The following is a 19,223-nucleotide window of genomic DNA, read 5'->3' on the forward strand; positions in this document are numbered from 1 at the left end:
AGTCAGTAATTATAGTGGTAAGTAATGTTCCCAAAAATTCACTGTAGACATTTTTGGGTGATTGTGAAGAAGTATATGGCTGAAAAATGCAGTCACTGGAGCGACTCCCCTCACGTTCAAGAAGCCAACCATTTCAAGCCTTTTTCAACATGACGACAATGCGGACCACTCCTCGTTCATTTTCCCTGAAAAGCAAAATGGGCGTCATTTCATTTCCGCTGCGACTGGATCTTCAGTAGGCGGCCGCTGCTGACAATCATGCGCCGAAGCAATAACTAAGAAGGACTGGTGTGTGATGAAATCGCTATACAGCCGACCCTCTTATTACCCTTCAAGCGGAGAATGGCGGGAACATGTGCAGATTATCTTCCCTGGCGAACTTCGAGCCGCATCATCCCTGCATTCCGACGTGACGCCTTGCTGCAATATTAAGCAGTGAGGACTTGATTGACGTTGATCGTTGCATTGCTGTAGTCTTGGGTGCACAGAAAATCTTCTTTGGCTTTGCAGAGCTAAAAGCATCAATAAAAGGTAGGCTCGGATATGTGTTTGCAGGCCGCCTCCCAGGTGGAACTCCCCGTCTTTTTCAACCTCTTGAACATTACTCTTCCTAATACTCATTGTGGTTGTGATACCGCCATGTTTTACTTTGCTATTTGGGCCTTGTTTAGCGGCCGAAACTAAATCCACCATGATGCTTTTCATGACAATAACACACAAATCCCACACCCACAAAGCCGCTAGTGGAGGATCAACCTTGGCATTATCCTGTTATCCTCTTCCACTGGGGTGTTAATGTTGAACTAAGTCTGAGAAGAATCGCTATCTGCAACACATTTGTGACATGGAAACAAACCTAAAGCTAACGTGCTACACGGGAGACTAAACACTCATCCGGCGCTTAAGATGGAAGTGTTTACACTGTCTCTCACCCGGCCAAGTTACTACTGCGATATGGCCTGCTTTTTGAGCCTGTGAATATTCGTGTGTGTGTGTGTGTGTGTATGGCAGGCAGCAGGGAAGCAAGCGGGCCAGCAATCAGGTAGAATACCACTGAGGTGGAAATAACAGTCTGGACTCCTCAGTGGCTCAGAGGCCTGGCGTGAAATGTGGCAGCCGACGCCGTTGCTTCTCCTTGCAGCACAATCTGGAACTAAATGAGTGCATAAACAAGAAAACACAGAAAGACAAACACAATTAGTTCAATTTTGTAATCACTGTGCGGGAAATCTAATGTGATATCTTCACTTATCGCTGCCGACTAAAGCACAAGTACAGTGTGTTTTCTCATCTGTAGCATAGAAACGTACATTAAAAAAAAAAAAAAACTAGCAGTGTTTGTGTGGACCTTGGCCTCTGCGTCAGATACTTAGAGAAGACAGACGAGCATAAGCGCGTTTGGAGACTGTGCTCAAGGCTTTGGTGGCTAAAACATGATAGCATTATACGCTTGACTCTTCCTGACCTGCATATAAGAGACATCAAGCTTCCTGTTGTGTGACAGACCAGTCTAGTCCCTTCTGTTGTATGTCTTCCAGAGCCTGTCGTTCCCTTTTTTTTTTTTTGCTACTTGGCAGCGAGGCGCGCCGACCAGTCAACTTTCACTGCAGTGAAAGTCTGTGACACATCCATCGCTCAGAGTCGCTCCTTTAAGAAATTGAAGGGAGGTGGGGGGCACGCTTCCTGGAGGGCCCGCCGTCAGCTCAGCCCGTCAAAACAAAAGCGGAGTTCCCTCGGTAAATTTGGTGTCACAGACGGGTGCGGAGAGAGGGAGGCAGCATTTGATCCTGCTAAGTTATCGACACCAGTGACGGAAGAAAACCTGCAAAGGCAAAATGAGGAAACCCAAATGTTTTCTTGTCTCATTGGCTGAAGGTGATCACGCTACATTACTTGGCCTATCTGTGCTGCAGGGAATTTAGTGCGCTGAGTAGTTGACTTGTAACTGTTGTGATGGTACGTCGTGTGATTTCCTTATATTTGTAATCCCTTCGTGTTATGTCAAGCAAAAAAGAAGAAAGTGGCAGGACGAATATGTACAATATGAATTGACATATGACGGAACGTATGGTGTTCCACAGGGTTCAATTCTGGGGCCTCTACTGCTTTCCTTGTTTTTGCTTTAAGTGCTCTATAAATATAAAGTTGAGTTAAGTGATGGAAGTCAGCATCCTAACTGCATGATTTGTAATGCTAAGTTGAGCAATTGTAGTCCAGCAAAACTAAAGGAATTCTTCCTTAAGATGCATTGATACGGGGAATACAAGAACACGCTTTCTGAAATCAAGGCGAAGAGAGCCAGATTCGATGAAAAGGCTGCTCTCCCGAAAGAGAAAATTGGGTGCGGTTCCGAACCTCCAACAAGGCTAAGAACCACTCGTCTAGTACCCTCTGGCAGGACGAATATGTACAATATGAATTGACATATGACGGAACGTATGGTGTTCCACAGGGTTCAATTCTGGGGCCTCTACTATTTTCCTTGTTTTTGCTTAAAGTGCTCTATAAATATAGAGTTGAGTTAAGTGATGGAAGTCAGCATCCTAACTGCATGATTTGTAATGCTAAGTTGAGCAATTCTAGTGCAGCAAAATTAGCTATTTAGCAAAACTAAAGGAATTCTTCCTTAAGATGCATTGAGACAGGGAATACAAGAACACGCTTTCTAAAATCAAGGCGAAGAGAGCCAGATTCGATGAAAAGGCTACTCTCCCTAAAGAGAAAATTGGGTGCGGTTCAGAACCTCCAACAAGGCTAAGAACCACTCGTCTAGTACCCTCTGGCAGGCATGTTTAAATTCAAAAGAATTTTCTGAATGTGAAATTGTCCCCGTTGCCTTTTAGACAATCACACGTTTGAGCTGTCAAACCTTGCAGAAAGTCTTGTGAGAAGAATGGAAAAAAGGAGGACCATCAATGTTTGCTTCCTTTCACTTGCTGTAGTTAGAATGGTCCAATAATCTTCTTCTTTTCCCTGTCTGTATTTATGTCGGCTTCTCGCCGCTGCGCATCCTGTGGAAACGTCCTATTTGGCGACTCACTGACCCATCTGAACACTGTCCCTTTGCATGACGCCTACAGCCCATTTCACATTCACTCTTGCGGACGGGACTGAAAAAAAGTCGCTACGTCGTTATAGCCCTCGTTCCGACTCCTTGGTTCTGTATTCCCTCCTTATGCTTCGCTGGCTGCTGTCTCATTGAGAAGCTGCGAAGCTGATGCGGTTGTTGCCACATCCGCATAAGGGGGGGGTAAGTAATGTCTCAGTTCAACAGCATGGGGGCCCCAGACGTGAACACGGGCTGCTTTAGGTCGATAACGTGTACGTCTCAAGCAGAAATGAATGCCCTCAAACCCTAGAAAGAGCTGCAGTTCCACAGTATGGCCACGGGCGAAACGCTGCACTGTGGACCTTGTGACCGAAGCGTGTGCATGTCTGCTTCCAGGTCCGATCACAGGAATGGATCTGTTTGCGAATGTTTAAAACCTCAACTGGTTTCACGACTCATCTGCACACCCTTTTGCAGTGGTGCATCTTTTGTGAAGTGTGCCTGGTGAATATCACTCCTCCAAGGGGCATTAGATGTGCTCAAGCGCAAACCTTAATGAGCAGAGTCGAATGGCTCCAGTACTGTAACGAACAAAATTAGGGTGCATTCACATCTGGTTCATTTTCTTTGAGTAGCTGTTCTGAAGGCTTTGATCATCTCAATACTTCTTTTTTTTTTTGCTCAGTCTCTCAACATACATTTGATACAGTAAATTCTATAGAGTAAATTTTACTCTAAACGGACGCCAATTTGGTTCCACTCTAGAGCAAAATTGGCATGTGGAAGAAAGTAAAATAAAATTAGAGGAGAAAAAAATCACTCAAGGGTTGAGGAACCAAACACAAAACTTCAGGTTTGGGGACCAAAATCGATCTCCTCTTGGATATAAACAAACAGAAGGAGTGGCAGGTGATAGAGTGGCAATCTCCCAAACTGAAGGTCATGAGATTGTTCCTCAACCCTTGAGTAACTTTTTTTTAACTCTCTTCCAAGTGTAAATTTCACTCTATTTAGAGTGGGACCATGTAGATTCAGTTAAAATTTACTCTACAGAATTTGCTGTGTAGCTTTCTGGAAGTGTCTTCAGTTGCAGCCCCTGGTGTCTTTAAAAGGAAACGACGGGAGAATGTTCGGAAGAGCAGATTTGAATGGGAATGCCCACATTTGAGGGTTCCTCCACCCAAAGTGCTGATGATGCAAGATGGGAGTATGTGGCACTGATTACATTTCAAATGTTATTGTTAAATCCATTTATGAGGACGAAGCGTTATCAAGGCTGTGCACTAGTTTGCAATCTGATTGGACTCCGCTCGGGAAGTTCCGCCAAACATGAAGGTAGGCGAGGCAAGGCGAGGGGAGGCCTCGGTGTAAATGAATAAATAAAAAGGTCACGTCATTATTTCATAAAAGCTCATTAACTTTTATCCTCTGCAAAAGATGTCGGTGTAATTAGAATGATGGAGCCCAGCTAATGAAAATACAATAAACAGTTGTGAAGTGGAACCAAAAAATAATCACGGCACATTATTGGCAGCTGCCCTTTCAAGGTTTGGACAAGGATAAGGATAGGACAGATTGGGGTGATTCCGGGGTTAGTTTGCACATTTCATGCGCAGTTCAGTCCACTTGCGCTAGTTGTGCTAGCACTGCTTTTGGTTAAAGCTAATTAGGGGATTGTTCTGCTCGGTGTATGCTCCTTGGCCCTGCGCTGAGATGATTGGACGCCACCTCCGCGCTCATACATTATTGACAGGGTGCAAGTTTAGCTTTCAGTGTTTGTCGTTAAGCAGATGAGCAGCGTCATGAATGATGGATGACACCTGATGATGCAGTCGCCCAGGGTGCTGTAAGACTGTAATCAAGTCCGAGGCAATTGAATCACCTCCCGGCTCTGATGTCTGCCTTTGACCTTCACATGTGGAGGTCACTCCGCAGGGCCGCCAAAGCCGATACCAGACAGCGATAACGTTGAATTGTTGCATTACATCAACAGCAGCATATTACAAGCTATCTGTCTGGGCTCCCGAGACAACGTGGACATTTGCCAGCCGCTTTTATTTGTCCACCATGTTGTTGCTGGAAGCCTATCAGCCAATCTAGGTCAAAGACGATGCCTCCTCTCATCTCCTCTTCTCTTAGCCTTGATCTCCGCGCTGACCTTTTTTAAACGTATGCTTGCGTGAGCTTGTGGCCGTCTCAACCCAATTCTCGGATCAATGCGGTCTACGGAAGTCTTTGAAACAATTCTCGCGGCCGTCTTTGAAGAACTGAATCTGATCTGGTCCATGAATATAATTCTCTATGCCGAGCTTGCCTGTGTGGGATGCGATGCAAAGACTGTACCCATCCCAATGCTGCGTGTTTAATACACAAAGTGCCAGTCATCCTGCGTGGCAGATGGACAGATTTTAATTGGCAGATACAAGCGAAGAAAGCGTTCATCTGTCAACAAAACAACTGTTTGCAAGGCTCCTGTGTAATATGCCAATGACTGAATTTGCGCTATAGTAAAACAAATGTTTAAAAGGTGTTCTTAGAAAAATAATCTGGAGTGCTTCATGCTCCTTCTTACTGTCTGATATTATCACCAAATCCACATATTTTTTGTACATCTTAAATTTAAAGTACCACTGATTATAGAGTCTATCAAAGCATCAAAACATATTGTTAGTGATCTGTGCTAATTAAAGTTGATCATAAAATCCAGAAAATGGATGAATATGCAAATGCTGCATGTTAATAATTGGATTCACTTTTTGCACTAATTCTTGATGGCCAATACCCAGTTGAACATTTACTTACTCGTATCTTTCGTTTCTCCTGCAAAACCTAAATGGATTTGATTCAGGATTTGACGAGATTAGGATTTGATGAGCGGATTCCTTCATGGAATGACTGCATCCACAGATTGCGCTCTGGGATCAGATTAAGATGCAATCAGATTGCAAAGCAGAACGCTTTAAATAAACATCGCGCTGTCCACATACTCCCAGTTTGAGCTGCATTTGGTCTCCAAATGAACAGCAGTGTTGTGTACACAGCTTTGGTTTTGAGTTAAATACTAGTCAATTAAAAAGGAGGTGAATTGTCAAGACTAATTCAACAGACGAAAGAGTGCATTATAAAAAGTATGTTTCCCTTCCTTGCGCTACTCATTTCATCCCATGTATTACATTTGACGATAAGAGCTTCAAAGGCTTTAATGGAAATGACCCAGTTCTTCTTCTCCTTCTTTTTTTCAAATATAAAAGTCAGAAGTGGCTTTGAATACATACACTATATAAAAAAAAAAACTCTAGTCCCGTGCCAGATTAATGACGCCTGTACAAGCCCTTTGGTTGCAGTTTGAGTAAATTCTACATTTGTATATGCGTCTTAGTCCAGTTAAAAAAAACAAAAACAAAAAAAAACAGGCTAATCGTTTGGAATGTTTCCAAGTCCAAAAAGGGCCAGACAATGAGCTGACATACTGTTTTGTCACCGTGCGCCATATGAAGACTGTACAGTGGTGAGGAAGACAGGCTGTTTGCGTTCAGGATTGTATTCCCGAGTGTTTACTTTCTGCTTGCATTTTTTTTTTTGTCTTTGCACCTGCCGGGAAGCCTCAGTGGCTGCAGCAAGTGTGTCGTCACTGTTTGTTTTTACGTTTGCTAATCAGCTCCAAAGTCATGAGCTCAAACTGTCACCGGCACGTCTTCTTTGGCGATGATGCATCTCGAAAAGGTCAGCGTGTCATTGTCACGCTTTTTGCCGACGTGTCACACTTCCTCCCTCACTTCTGCCATTAATTCTGCACTTGTGTTGGAGATGGTGTGATCAGGTTTTCACAATTTTTAAATCTGGGACATTACAATTTCCCTGAAAATATAATTTACAATCAATTCTCACCAGAAGTATTTCTGACAAATGCAAACGATAGTCAACCTGGTGATTGTGTTATTACTTTAGCTAATGCTAAACGCTGTCTTGGTTGCCAATTCAAAACTGGAAATTCAATGCATACTAAATAATTGATATCTCAGCCCATGAAACAGATGGAAACATAATTCCAAAAACATTTGAGCGCTTACAAGCACGGCTTGCACACAAACCTAAGTTTATTATTATAAACCTTCAATATATCTTTAAAAAAAATCAACAAACAACTGTGTCGTATCTGCGGGTGTATTTACCTTCAGCGCAGGGAATTTAGTGGTAATTATTCGTTGTCCATTCCGTTTCAAAGACGTAAACATTTTCAACATCCTCATTGTCTACAAACATATGTCTTAACAATATGTCACTGTCGACTGGTACCACTGGTTCGAAGTACTCAGCGCGGCGTCCATCACCATAATTTATTTCATAACTCCCGCGAATCTGTCAGCCATGAATGCTCAAATAAAATTCTAGAAAATGCTACGAAGCCTTCGTTTCATTGACGTGTGTGTTCCATTTCATTGGCTAAGAGATCGAAAATTCGTCAAAACAAAATGATGCATCCGCTTTCCCGGCTTTAAAGGTAGAAGAGCGCTGCAGCGCTCCCGGCTCTAGTGGTAGAAATGCAGTAATGCGCTCCCGGCCTAAATGGGTTAACGTATAAATTACTATGACAACTAACAATTGACTTGCTGACTGGACTTAAAAAATAAAACATTATTCAAACGGAACGTCTGGTCACCCTAGTTCACAAAAGGTTGATTTCATGTTGTCCTACTTAAAGTAGCTGAAAGCTGGATTCATGCCAGCTTTATTGAACTGTGTTAACAAATTGGATTTGGTGTATTTGGACAAGCTACAGGATATAATTAATCATTTTTTGTCTACCAATTAACACACTGCAGTTTGTTTAGTGCCAGGAAGTCAACTTTTGACATTGTAAACACAAGAGAATCCAGGTTACTATAAAACTGTATAATTTGCCTCTTGGAGTGCATTGACTCACTTGCAGAAACATGAAAACAACGTCCTTGGGCCCGTTTCGTCAAATTTAATAATTGTTATTGTCTTTAGCCTAAAGTCGGAAGTACAAAGCGTTGCAGACGACTCGCAGCCACCCCAGCGGTTGCCCAACGAGCAAACAAACTGTCTGCAACATTTATTGGACTTAAAAAAAACAACAGCACGGGATGGTTATTTTATTATTTTGTCGCTGCAGAGGTGGGAAGTTAATTTTCGCTGAGGAAAATCAAAAGGCGTTCTCTCCCGCACATTGTTTGGCTCCAAACACTTCGACAAAACAAATCAATGTGCCTGTGATGAAACAAAACAATAATTTCTGTCTCACTTGTCTCCCCGAGGTTTTTGCTCGCTCGTGTTGATGTTTTACTAACAAATTCCTCACAAACTTCCTTTCTGGACTGTATGCTGTGCTATTATACAAATCTCGGCTTGACCTGCTCAGCACCTCAGGATCTCCCTGACCACACACTCAGGCAGTCAAATTAGCTCCTCTTGACCTTGCATCTGTAATCGCCTCTGTCAGTGTGTGTGTGAGTGGCGTTTTAAGCTGTGCTCTCTCCCTTAATAGTTTTGCAAGTGTAAGTAGAGATGTGGAATGTGAGCGTTTACAGCGGCTTACTCGGACATTACAGCATCAGCAGCTTACCCGCGAGAGATGATTCCGCAAAAGTGATGCAACCGTGCCTCTCGTGGAAAGTAGTTCACTTCGAAATGTTGTGAAAGTGTAAAAATAGCCATTTTTCATGGGTCATTTTGCACAAGTGACAGCTTGTTATGTTTACAATGGCTTAGTTGCGTCTAAACACCCCGCACATGAAGCTACAATAAAAGGAGAGGTTGGCGTTTTCATTAATTCTGTCCACAAGTCTGCTCCTGAGATGTCTGGAAAAGAAATGGGAATTGGGTTGCTTGCTCTTCTTGTATTTCTCCTCAACAATAGAATAGCCGATGCATTGGGTCGGCAGGCGAGCTCAATCCTAACTCAATCGGGGATGGTCAATAATTGTCACTAAATCTGCCCCTTTAGTCTTTAGCTTCTCTCTCAATTTATTGCGAGTGAAAGGGCTTTTGTTGGCCGACTCTGCCGCCTGAACGGCAGCATCGACAAAGGCAATTTACGAGCGGGATCGACAGATGACTCCAGGTCTAAAAACACACCAAATAAACAGAGCTGCGAAGAGTGAGTGGGGAGATCAAGAGATTGGTCAGGCGTTCCATTTTTTATTATTATTATTGTTTGTTTTGCCCCTGCTTTTATCCAAGGGGGCTGTTGATCTTCTCGTTGGCTTATCTTCACAACAAATTGCTTGACACGTGTCCATGCCAAGCAACAGGACTCAATCAGATTTTTTTTTTAGGGCTTATTTGTCCATGTCACAGCAAGAACCTTATTGATTTTGATTGATTTATGGCACACACTGGCCAGGGTTAGACCTCTTTTTCAGCTGCCAGCCGAGGCTTTATGGCTTTCTACCTAGGACAGTGGTTCTTCACCTTGTTGAGGGTGCTGAACCCCACCAGTTGCACATTCACCGAAACCTTCTTTAATGAACAATAAAATACGATTTATTTATTTTTCAAATTCAAGAATTATAGGGTATAGTATAGTGAACAAAATAAACAGGGAGAGTATCTTTTTCATCACTTTGAATTCAGAAAGTGTTGTGTTCTTTTATTCCCCATCTCCATGAAACATTCCTTTATTTTAGCGAGATAGCTACTGTTTTCTTAAGATGGAACCTAGTGGCAGCAGATACAATGCAAACAGCGGGGGCCCCAGAATTGAACCCTGTGGAACACCATACGTCCCGTTATACATGTGAATTTATATTCACACATCCGTCTAACAACTAGTATGAAGGCATTATAATAAGAAATTGCACGACACCCCTAGGGTTCGATCGAACCCAACTTAATAACCACTGACCTCGGAACATGAATCCAACACATCAAACTTTCTTCTAAGCTCTTTTGCCCTGTTGACTCCAGCTCAATTAATATCCAACAAATGAATGTGTGCATGCAGGGCATAACATTATCATTAGTGGACTTGCAATGGATCATTAAAGATCCTTTCTTGGAGGTCACCAGAACATGTTTCCTTCCAGCCAAGGGTGAAAGACTGTTTTATTTACCAGCCCATGTCTGTTGGAGCACATTAAGCAAATGGGACCACATGTAAGAATGTCTCATTAGCATCTTGACGGGGATAAAACTACTTTTTCTGACACCAAACTGTAACCCCTGACCTTGGGCGGTGTGTCCCAGCTCTAATAACAAGGAACAGGCTTGAATCCACGTGGCTTGCTTCTTGTGGTGGGTTGAAACTCCATTAGGGTGTCCTTGAAATATCTGGACAGTCACAATTGTTGCCTGCGCCGGCCCATTAAGCAGCAGTTGGGCTAAAATAACGCGGAGTCTTGACATTTCTTATGACGCACTCTTGTTTAGGCGCTGCCATCTTGCCTCTTACCTTGGATAGGAGATAAGTCATCTTGCCAAGGTTTCTAACTGTGACGCCGCCTTACGTCTCGTATCTATACCCCCCCACCCCACCCCACACCTCCCCATTATCTCCCCCATTCTCCCATCTTTCCTGTCTTCCCCGGCTTTGCAAAGATAAGATGCGCTGTCCCCAGTGAGTGCCGGGTGTCGATACCAATGTGCTGCTATCATCAGTAAACCGCCAGACCGCCTCCACGCAGCCTGCCCCTCTCCTCTCTTGACCTTCATTCCACACCGACGTGTTTCGAATCACAGCTTTTTAGTTGTCTTCATTAGTGACCACGGCAACAAACATTAGGATGGTGGAGATTCACTTGTCCTTCATCCACAGCAATTCGTGCTTACTGGCAAGAAAATCCATCTGCCCAAATTTATTTAGCGAAGATCTGGAAGAGGATTTAAGAGGACAAAAGAACATGATCCCTCTTCTGTCCTATAATGAATTTGCCGAATTCCAGGAGGGCTTGCGGGGGTCACTTTAAACGGAGCTCAGTAGAGCATTTGTCTAAATGTACAACAACATGTAAAAATAATTTTGTTTTATAAATCTGATTATAAATTGTGTATTGTGTTAAGCTTGCCAAATGTAAATGGCCGTGAACACTGCTGAGAGAAGCAAATGATTATAAAGAATGTGAATCAATTGCAAGTTGCTTTACAGATGTGGGACAAAAGGATCAGGGATCAATCACCCCATATTGATCTCAAGGTGGGGGTTCCTAATAATCCAAGATTAAAAACCTTCAAGATCTTAAGATATTTTATTTTCTTCTAATAAACACACACTTGCTGCCATCTGGCCTACGGTCCCCAGCCTGAGGGCAAATTCAGTGAAAATGAAGCCTTCATTTCATCGGCTGAAAATGTTCCTTTCAATATTTTATTAAATCGAGTTTGATCTTTTTCTACATCATCGCACGCGTCAGTGTCTGTTATGAGCCTGTTGCCTGCCATCAATCATTTGCCACCCATGGGAAGCGTTCTCTATCTTTCTTTCTTTCTTTCTTTCTTTCTTTCTTTCTTGATTAAAAAACACAGCCTTTATCGCTATCATCCTCCCCAAAGGTGGTATTAGTTTTTTCAATGTTCAAGCCCCACTGATCAGCAGATTTAGGATGTAAGGGAAAAAAAGACCGTCATTACGTCGAAGTAAAATGCAGGACTTTGCTATGGTTAAAACCGATAATTACCACCACAGAATCTGTCAATAGAGCCATTCGTATTGGATATCCTGCAAATGGTTAAGAAATATGAGTTCATGAACTGCTGCAGGTCACTTTCCAATCACTGCCGACTTCATTGACTGCTTACTGTAGAAAAATAAAAAGCGTACTTTGGAACTGCCACAGAAAAGATCAATATTTAGACATGCTGCCAGGTAAAAATATACCATATTGTTCAATTATTCGACATTTTTCTTGTGCAGAAAACCTCTTCCGATGGAAAAAAAAGTGCTTTCATATCACGCTCATCTGTGTGATCGTCTTCGTTTGACCCCACATCTCGTTTGGCTGCTTTCATCCTGAATGTGCTCCGTTGCAGTGATCCAAATCAGTCAGTGTATTTATTTATTTCTCTCTTTATCTGGAAGAGAACGTCTTAACTGCAAAGGCCCATTTGTCTGGCGCAGGTTTTTCTGTTCTTTTTTCCTTTGTCGTCGAGATTTAATGTGAAATCTGCAAAGGCCGTCTCTCACGGCTTAACTTTTCACAAAAAGTTTTTGACAGTGTGATGGAGTTCAGGACAAAGCTTCTGCTTGATAAAAGTAAATTCGTCCATCTCTTCTCTAAAATGATAACAAATGGCGTTTTTTTTTTTTGTCTCGGCTGATAAAATCAAATGATATAAACCTGTCTTGACAATGTAGTGAATCTTCTGCTGCTCTGTTACTACAGTAGTTTTATGCACACGTTCTATAATTGTCTTCTTATTTCACCTGTTCTATAAATACTTTTATTTTATTTTTCATCACCAATACACAATAAAGGTGCTTTTCTTGATGTGTTGTTCTTAATGAGTATAGTTTTTGGGCAGTTTTGAAATGATGGCTCTGTGCTACTTCAATTTTAATTGGTTGATAGCAGTCTTTGGCAGAGCAGTGAACACACACGACACACACATTTCGCATAGCAGACATTATCCCATATTCCTGCGTACAGCCCTAGCACAGTTTCAAACCTCGGGCAATGTGAAATCCATTCTAATGGCAAACACCTCCAGGATAAAGGTAATGGGTGGTAAAGACAACTCCAACTGTCAGCAGAATAAAACGGCATAGGTGTGCAGTGATATTCCTCCTCAGGCTAGATTTTTAAAGTGTTCTCACTTGTGTTTAGAGGCAAGGTCTGCCCAATTAACCTTGAGTCAACCTTGAAATGATATGGACAACATTTCGTGGCCATTCAAGCTTGTTTCGAGACTGAAATTAGAGCTGGGTTTAGCTAGCTAGCTAATCTTAGCTGCTAATTTATTTATTTTAACCCTGTGAAATATGTAGCTAATTTGAAATTAGGGCTAATCTTAGCTACCTAGCTAGCTAATTTTAGCTGCTAATTTCTTTGTTTTAACCCATGTAAAATATGTAACTAATGTGTCCATCTTTTTTTTGTCTTCTCTCTGCTCCCTCTTTGGATTCTTCCCTGAAGCTGAGGAGTACGCTGTCGAAGGTAAAGCTGACGTTTGCTTCCTTGACCATGTTGTACAGTAGCTAGCTGTACAGTGGCCGCTTGCTCATGCTCTGTGCATTGTCACGGTGGACTGCGGTTTGAAGTGACTTCCAGGGGGCTAAAATTGACCGCAACTCCCCAGCCGCCACTGTTATTTCTCCTGTTTATTTTCTTTCCTTCTCGGATTTACTTTTGATTCTGTCGTGCTAGCCTATAACTCGTGTGTTTCTTGGCAGCAGAGCTCGGTTTGTGTCGCTTGTCCTTCCTGTGTACAGACTTATGGTCTCCCGAACAACATGGTCACGTCAACAATATATGATCTCTGCGCTTGAGTGGCAAGCAGCTGCTTAAATATGCATATGATTCCCGTCGAGTTGCAGATGAATGGATTACCTGTCAAGTCGCAAAAACAACCATTTCTCAGTCCTCGCGCCAATTGTGAGTTGTATTTTCATATTCAAAATAGAGAAATAAATCGGCCATTTGCTTGTTGTCATTTGAATAATGCTTGGTATTGTATGTAAAATTCAGGCACTTGTAGGCAGCTTGGAGCTACAGTTTCTTCATTCAGTTCTGACATGAGAAAGCGTATGGATGTTAGGACATTGTTTGCATGTGTGTGTGACAGTGTTTGTGTAGGAGTTCATGTCAGCTGGAGTTCAAGGAAACTGCTAGTGTTTGTATCATATTGTTATGTTTGGAGTGCTAGGACAGTTGTGTTTTAGTCTGTTTTTATAAAATCATATCGCGTCATATAGTGTAGAAGCGTCTCATGTGAATCATACTTTCAGAACACTACACGACTTTCATGCCATTTTGAAAAAAAAAAAACAGTCAGTGATTATGTTGAAAGTCTCTTGCTTTTTACGTGTCGTGTCTAAACAAATGAAAGGAAGAAACATGGTGTGGTGCTTTAATTTTTTTGACTGCACATTAAAAGGAAACACCCAACCAGAGAAGTAAACAACTTTTACAATTCCCAAACGGAAAGCCGATAAATGTAAATTAATTTTACTCCTGGAGTCATCCAGTCTATTTTCAGAACAAGAGCTTATGAAGGCGATGCAATTAATTGGACTCTGGTAGCACGTCTCTTCTCTATTTTTAGGGATTTCCCTTTGACCCTCTTGGGCTAATTAGAGTCACTGACCATGCGTTCAAAGGTGCAGTGAGATTGATGACGGCAAACTACAGAAGCCCGGGGGTGTTTTTGGAAAGTGATCGCTGGGCCGGATTGATGATGTTCCTGCGACACTGACCCGTTTTCATTGGCAAACAAGGCGTGCTGCCATCTGTGTCCTTACAGCAAGCGTGCACCCCCCCCCCCCCCTTCCCCTAACGAAACTCATGTATGATGTATAGTCTCAATATTTAAACACCACATACCCTCTTGTTATTACTCAACACTTGAAATGCGCTTTGTGGTCACTTGGAGGTTTGAGAAATGGCTCCGTGACCTAACCGCCCACTTGGTAGCCGCGGTGCTGTCTGCATTGCTTATCCAAGCCGTTGGACTTTTCAGCTTGTCTATGCAATTATTCAAATGTGATGCAAACGGTTTTCCGCAGCTGATTGGGATTCATGCATTTTAAAAGGCGCTAAAACACATAGGGCCATTTTTAATTTCCTCCCTTATTCACCTGATGATTGGACAGCGCACAAGCCGGCGAAGTCAAAACCAGCGCGCTCGCTCTAGTACGATTGGACAACGGCAGATTAAATGCGACCCTGGTCAGCTTGTCTGATTTAATGTTGGGCTGAGCGATGTTGCGGCCTAGCCAAGCTGATCTTAATCAATCTGATCAAGGCTAATGATCTTTTCTGTCTCAGTCATCAGACCGCCAGCCTAATCCTATCCTCAGGGAAGGACAGTAACCAGTTTATCATTGCCCTACCATCATCAAGCTCTCTCTGTAGAGAAAATGGCTTGCTTTTGGCTGGAGATACAGGATTACAGATTGAGTGGGGCCCTGTATTTAAATGAGATTGTTTGGAATCACCCGGAATAGACAAAGGATTTTGTGCTTATTTTATCGTGAGAAAGAAACATCATAAAGCCAAAACTTTGGCATAGAAGCAACAAAAAGAGATAACAGCGCAGTGAAGATATTAAATGCACTCATGTTGTTGTGGTATTAACCCAGATTCCCTTTGTTTCTAGAACATTGCGCTCATGTAGATAATCGTCAATTGTAAGCCAAATGTTGGCGGACAATAAGATTGGTGACACCTGTTGTGACGTGTCCAAAAATGGCCAAATTCTGTATATTAAACTCATATGACATTCACTTAAATCACCTGCTGATCAATGAGTTCAACAGTTTTTAAAGTCCGTGTCCTACTGTGTGGCTAACGTTTGCGATGCTAGCGAATGTTGATTTCACGTCGATATTCTCTAAACAGTTTTAATGTGTTTTCTTGTCAAAAGAAAAAGACAAGAAAAATGTAGAACGTTTAGCGAATGTTAAGCATTAATTAAAATTTAAAACCAGGACACTACCGTTTTGATGAAAATCAAATCTACATAAAATGTTCACCAGAAACTACCTCTAGCCAGTCTTGTTTAGGGTGGCAACTTCCATAAGGTCTAAAAGGAGGACATATTTCAAAAAATTAATAAGTGTTCCCTTGCTATAACGCAGTTCACTTTTCACGGCCTCACTGTTTCGCAGATTTTTTGTGTGCAATTTTGCATGCGTTTTTTTTACAGCCTATTTTATCAAATTAATGAAGGTTTGAACATTGAGAATGTTTAAACGAGAGAAATGTGAGAAAATGTAAATGCTTCGATGAGAAAAGTGAATAAACTGTGTGGTGAGGGGTTTTAGAGCCTTAAAACATTTATAATAAATGTAAAACAAAGCTATAATTACTTGCGGATTTCATTTATTGCGAGTATATTTTGGAACCTAACTCCAGCGGAAAACGAAGGACTTGCGGTGTATTTTCATCAACAATAAAGTTTTGCATGGTTTATAGATCATGTTTGTGCACTAAATGGTAAAAATATAAATAAAATGTCAAACTTCTTTTTGACAATTCATTTCGTTTGCAGTACCTTGTTTTTAACCCATTAAGGTCGGGAGCGCTTCTACCGCGCTTCTACCGCTAAAGCCAAAGCGGGCCAGCGCTCTTCTCCCTTTAAATCCGCGAGAGTGGATAAGCCATTTGGTTTTGTTTTGACCAATTATTGGTCTCTTTTCATCAGAATATGCACGCGCCTCGCAGCATGTCCTGGAATTTTATTCAGGCCCAAAAAATATTGAAGGTTAATCATAATAAACTTATGTTTGTGTGAAGGACACCGGTGTAAGCTCTGAGATGTTTTTGGAATTATGTTTCTATCTGCTTCAGGAGCTGAGATATCAATTATTTTTTAATATTTTAGAATTTCCAGGAAAACTTATAGTTTTTGGGGGTGACTCAAAAGTCACCCATAGGTTTTAGAGGCATGTTCTGCCATGCGCTTTGTCATGCGCAGACCAGTTGTGAGAAACGGGGGTGAGGCTGATGTTGGGTCACATAAAATCAATCACGGCTCATTTTCTTTAAAAGGCGGACAAACCAGCGTCCGGCTTAGGGTTGCGCAGGACGCCTGACTCATCACTAAAAAGTAGGACTGCCCGGCCTAAATCCGGACGTCTGGCCACCCTAGTCTCGTTGTATTATTACTTTAGCTAATGCTAAACCTAGCCAGGTTGGCAGTTCAACAGCTGCAAATAAATTAATGCACTCACCATTATCAAACCTTTTTTGCTCGGCCCCGGCAACTTTTGAAAGCTGTTTGTGCCATTTACGTCCCGCCGATCTCGCATCGTAACATTGGAAATATGCCGCCATGAAAGCTCATCTTGCATTGGGTTTGACCGGTGACCGCAGCAGTACGCTAGTAGGACTACATTTACCACGATTCTTATACACGGAAGCAGGAATTAGTTCTAGATCAGGTATGACGAAAACATGCCTGCTAGCAATTTAACAGTTAATTTCCTTATTGATTAGTTTATTATATGAATCGCTATGACAACTGTGTGATTGACATGCACATGGCTCAAACAATTGCCTTGCTGATTGGACTGGGGAAAAAATAGAACGCCGGGGTGGAACCTGCAAAATAATGCCACTAGTTAAATCCTCCGGGACTCGGGACACGAAGGCTCGAACCCAGAACTATTTCCCGGTTAAACCGGGACATCTTGTCACCCTACCGGTGGGAGGTTTATTCAGACAGAGCAATCAATATGCAGACGATTGCTGCCTTGCTTTTTCACACACGCAAACATACACAGAAAGGAAAACAGTCATCCGTGAGTGCTAGCCGATTCCCTTTGTGTACCTGCAGCCTTTTCCAGATTCAATTATGCCATGAAAATGCCAGAGACTGCAAAGCTTAGACCTTGACACAGGGGGTAGATTGTGCTGGCTGAAAAAGGTTCATCCTCCCGCCTGTCCCTTCGCCTTCTGTCTCGCTTTGGAGCCAAAAGGTTGAGGGAAATGCCACATTCACGCCGCCCACCCGCCTACACATTGTGATGTCCTTATTTGACAGTATCACACTTGTCCACTTTTTTTTTTTTTGCTCAAAAAAAAATATCACACTTTTTCATCAGAATGCATCACTTAATTTTAATGAATGGAATTGTAGTGGGAGGAACATCAAAGGTTAAAAAGCTCAAACGCTCCCAGCTTGGTTTAGAACCACTGTGGACATTTGCTGTGTTCTAAAAGTGCACAAGCTGAGTTTTCTGCAATTTTCATGCATTAGCTCATTTCAAGGTCGACCTGATTTGTGTTTTGTCCTCCCCGCGAGTTCATGATAAACAAAAGCAGACATTTCTGAGAAAATGAAATGCTGAACTGTCTATTTTACTCCCGTGGGCAGCCCCCCCCCCCCTCCCTCTTTACACTATTTTTCTCTCTCCACTGTCACTTCTTCTCTGATGAGTAATCAGAAATGAGGCGGACTTGTTCAGCAGATACCAAAAAAAGCTTTATTCTCTACAACATTCTCCTCTCTCAGTAGTAAAGAAATGCTTTAAGGGTGTCGGACCTTGGTTGTTAGAGCAATTATTGACCACCGTTCAGCAGCTTTGGCCTATCATGCAGTTCAATCAACTAAGAAAAGGTCAATAAGTCACTTCTAGGGTTAGACAATGCAGACAACTCCAACCTGGGCACTGACAGGCACCTCCAAGTCCAAGAGCTTACTTCCTCCATCACTATTCATAAACCTGTCTTGACCTTTTTGCGGAAATGTTAGGGCAAATTAGTTGTCAGAGCCCCGGACGTGGGAGCCATGCCAAGCCCTGAATGCACCGCCGTGCACCTCTTGCCTATTTTTCTCCTTTCCCATTGTGGAATAACCTGGCGTTCCATTTGTGTAGTGGAGCAGACCAGAAATATTGCGACCTGACACGGAGTCACACATATCCGGGGTAACCCTAATAGGGTATATGCCACGGAGGAGGCGGGACTTTCGACTTCCTGGTTTTCACACATCAGCTTTGTTTCCGTTTCCTGTTTGCGACGTGTGGGCCAGTTCTTGCGCTTCCACCTTTGTGCCCCCTCGGTTGCGCGTTCCCGTTGACGGATGCGAGTGTGTAGTGTGTCTGTCTCAGTTGTCCGAAGCATTTAGATGGGCGGGAGCGTGCGGTTTGGGGTGCGAGTGTTGGAACGCGCCCATCAGTGGCCGGAAACGACCCTGATGTGTGAAACCCGGAAGTCGGACGTCTGTGGCATCTACCCCATTAGGGTTCGCCCGAAACCATATACTCGTCCCTGAGGGCCAAAGACACAAACCCCGAACTCATACCCGGGGGACGGTGGTTCGTCCTCGGCTACGCGTCTGGTTGATGTCGGTCCTCTGGAGGTCTCCAAACTTGGCTTTAACCTTTAACCCAAAAATTCCAAGTTTAGAGTTTGGAATCAAAATTTGGAACTTGGAGATTGGAACTAAACCATGGAATTGGCAGTCATTGACATCCACCCGGACCTTATCCACCAAAGTCTGGTTCCAAATTGGTCAAATCTTCCACGGACCGTGCTCTGCCAACAGCTGAACC

At 42.7% G+C, this 19,223-nt stretch overlaps 1 protein-coding gene across 7 annotated transcripts in view; it reads left to right on the forward strand.

Moving 5' to 3' along the window:
- Positions 1-19,223, forward strand: part of nrxn2b (neurexin 2b) — a 273,390-nt gene that overhangs the window by 42,304 nt on the left and 211,863 nt on the right. For all 7 annotated transcript variants that reach the window (XM_086058190.1, XM_086058189.1, XM_086058195.1 and 4 more), the window contains exon 3: positions 13,141-13,161. In XM_086058190.1, coding sequence (XP_085914316.1) covers positions 13,141-13,161 — 21 coding nt within the window. The remainder of the gene's footprint in view (positions 1-13,140; positions 13,162-19,223) is intronic.

This window comes from Leptonotus elevatus, chromosome 17 (genome assembly GCF_054856555.1).
Source record: "Leptonotus elevatus isolate MCC_2025b chromosome 17, RoL_Lele_1.0, whole genome shotgun sequence".
NCBI lineage: Eukaryota > Metazoa > Chordata > Actinopteri > Syngnathiformes > Syngnathidae > Leptonotus > Leptonotus elevatus.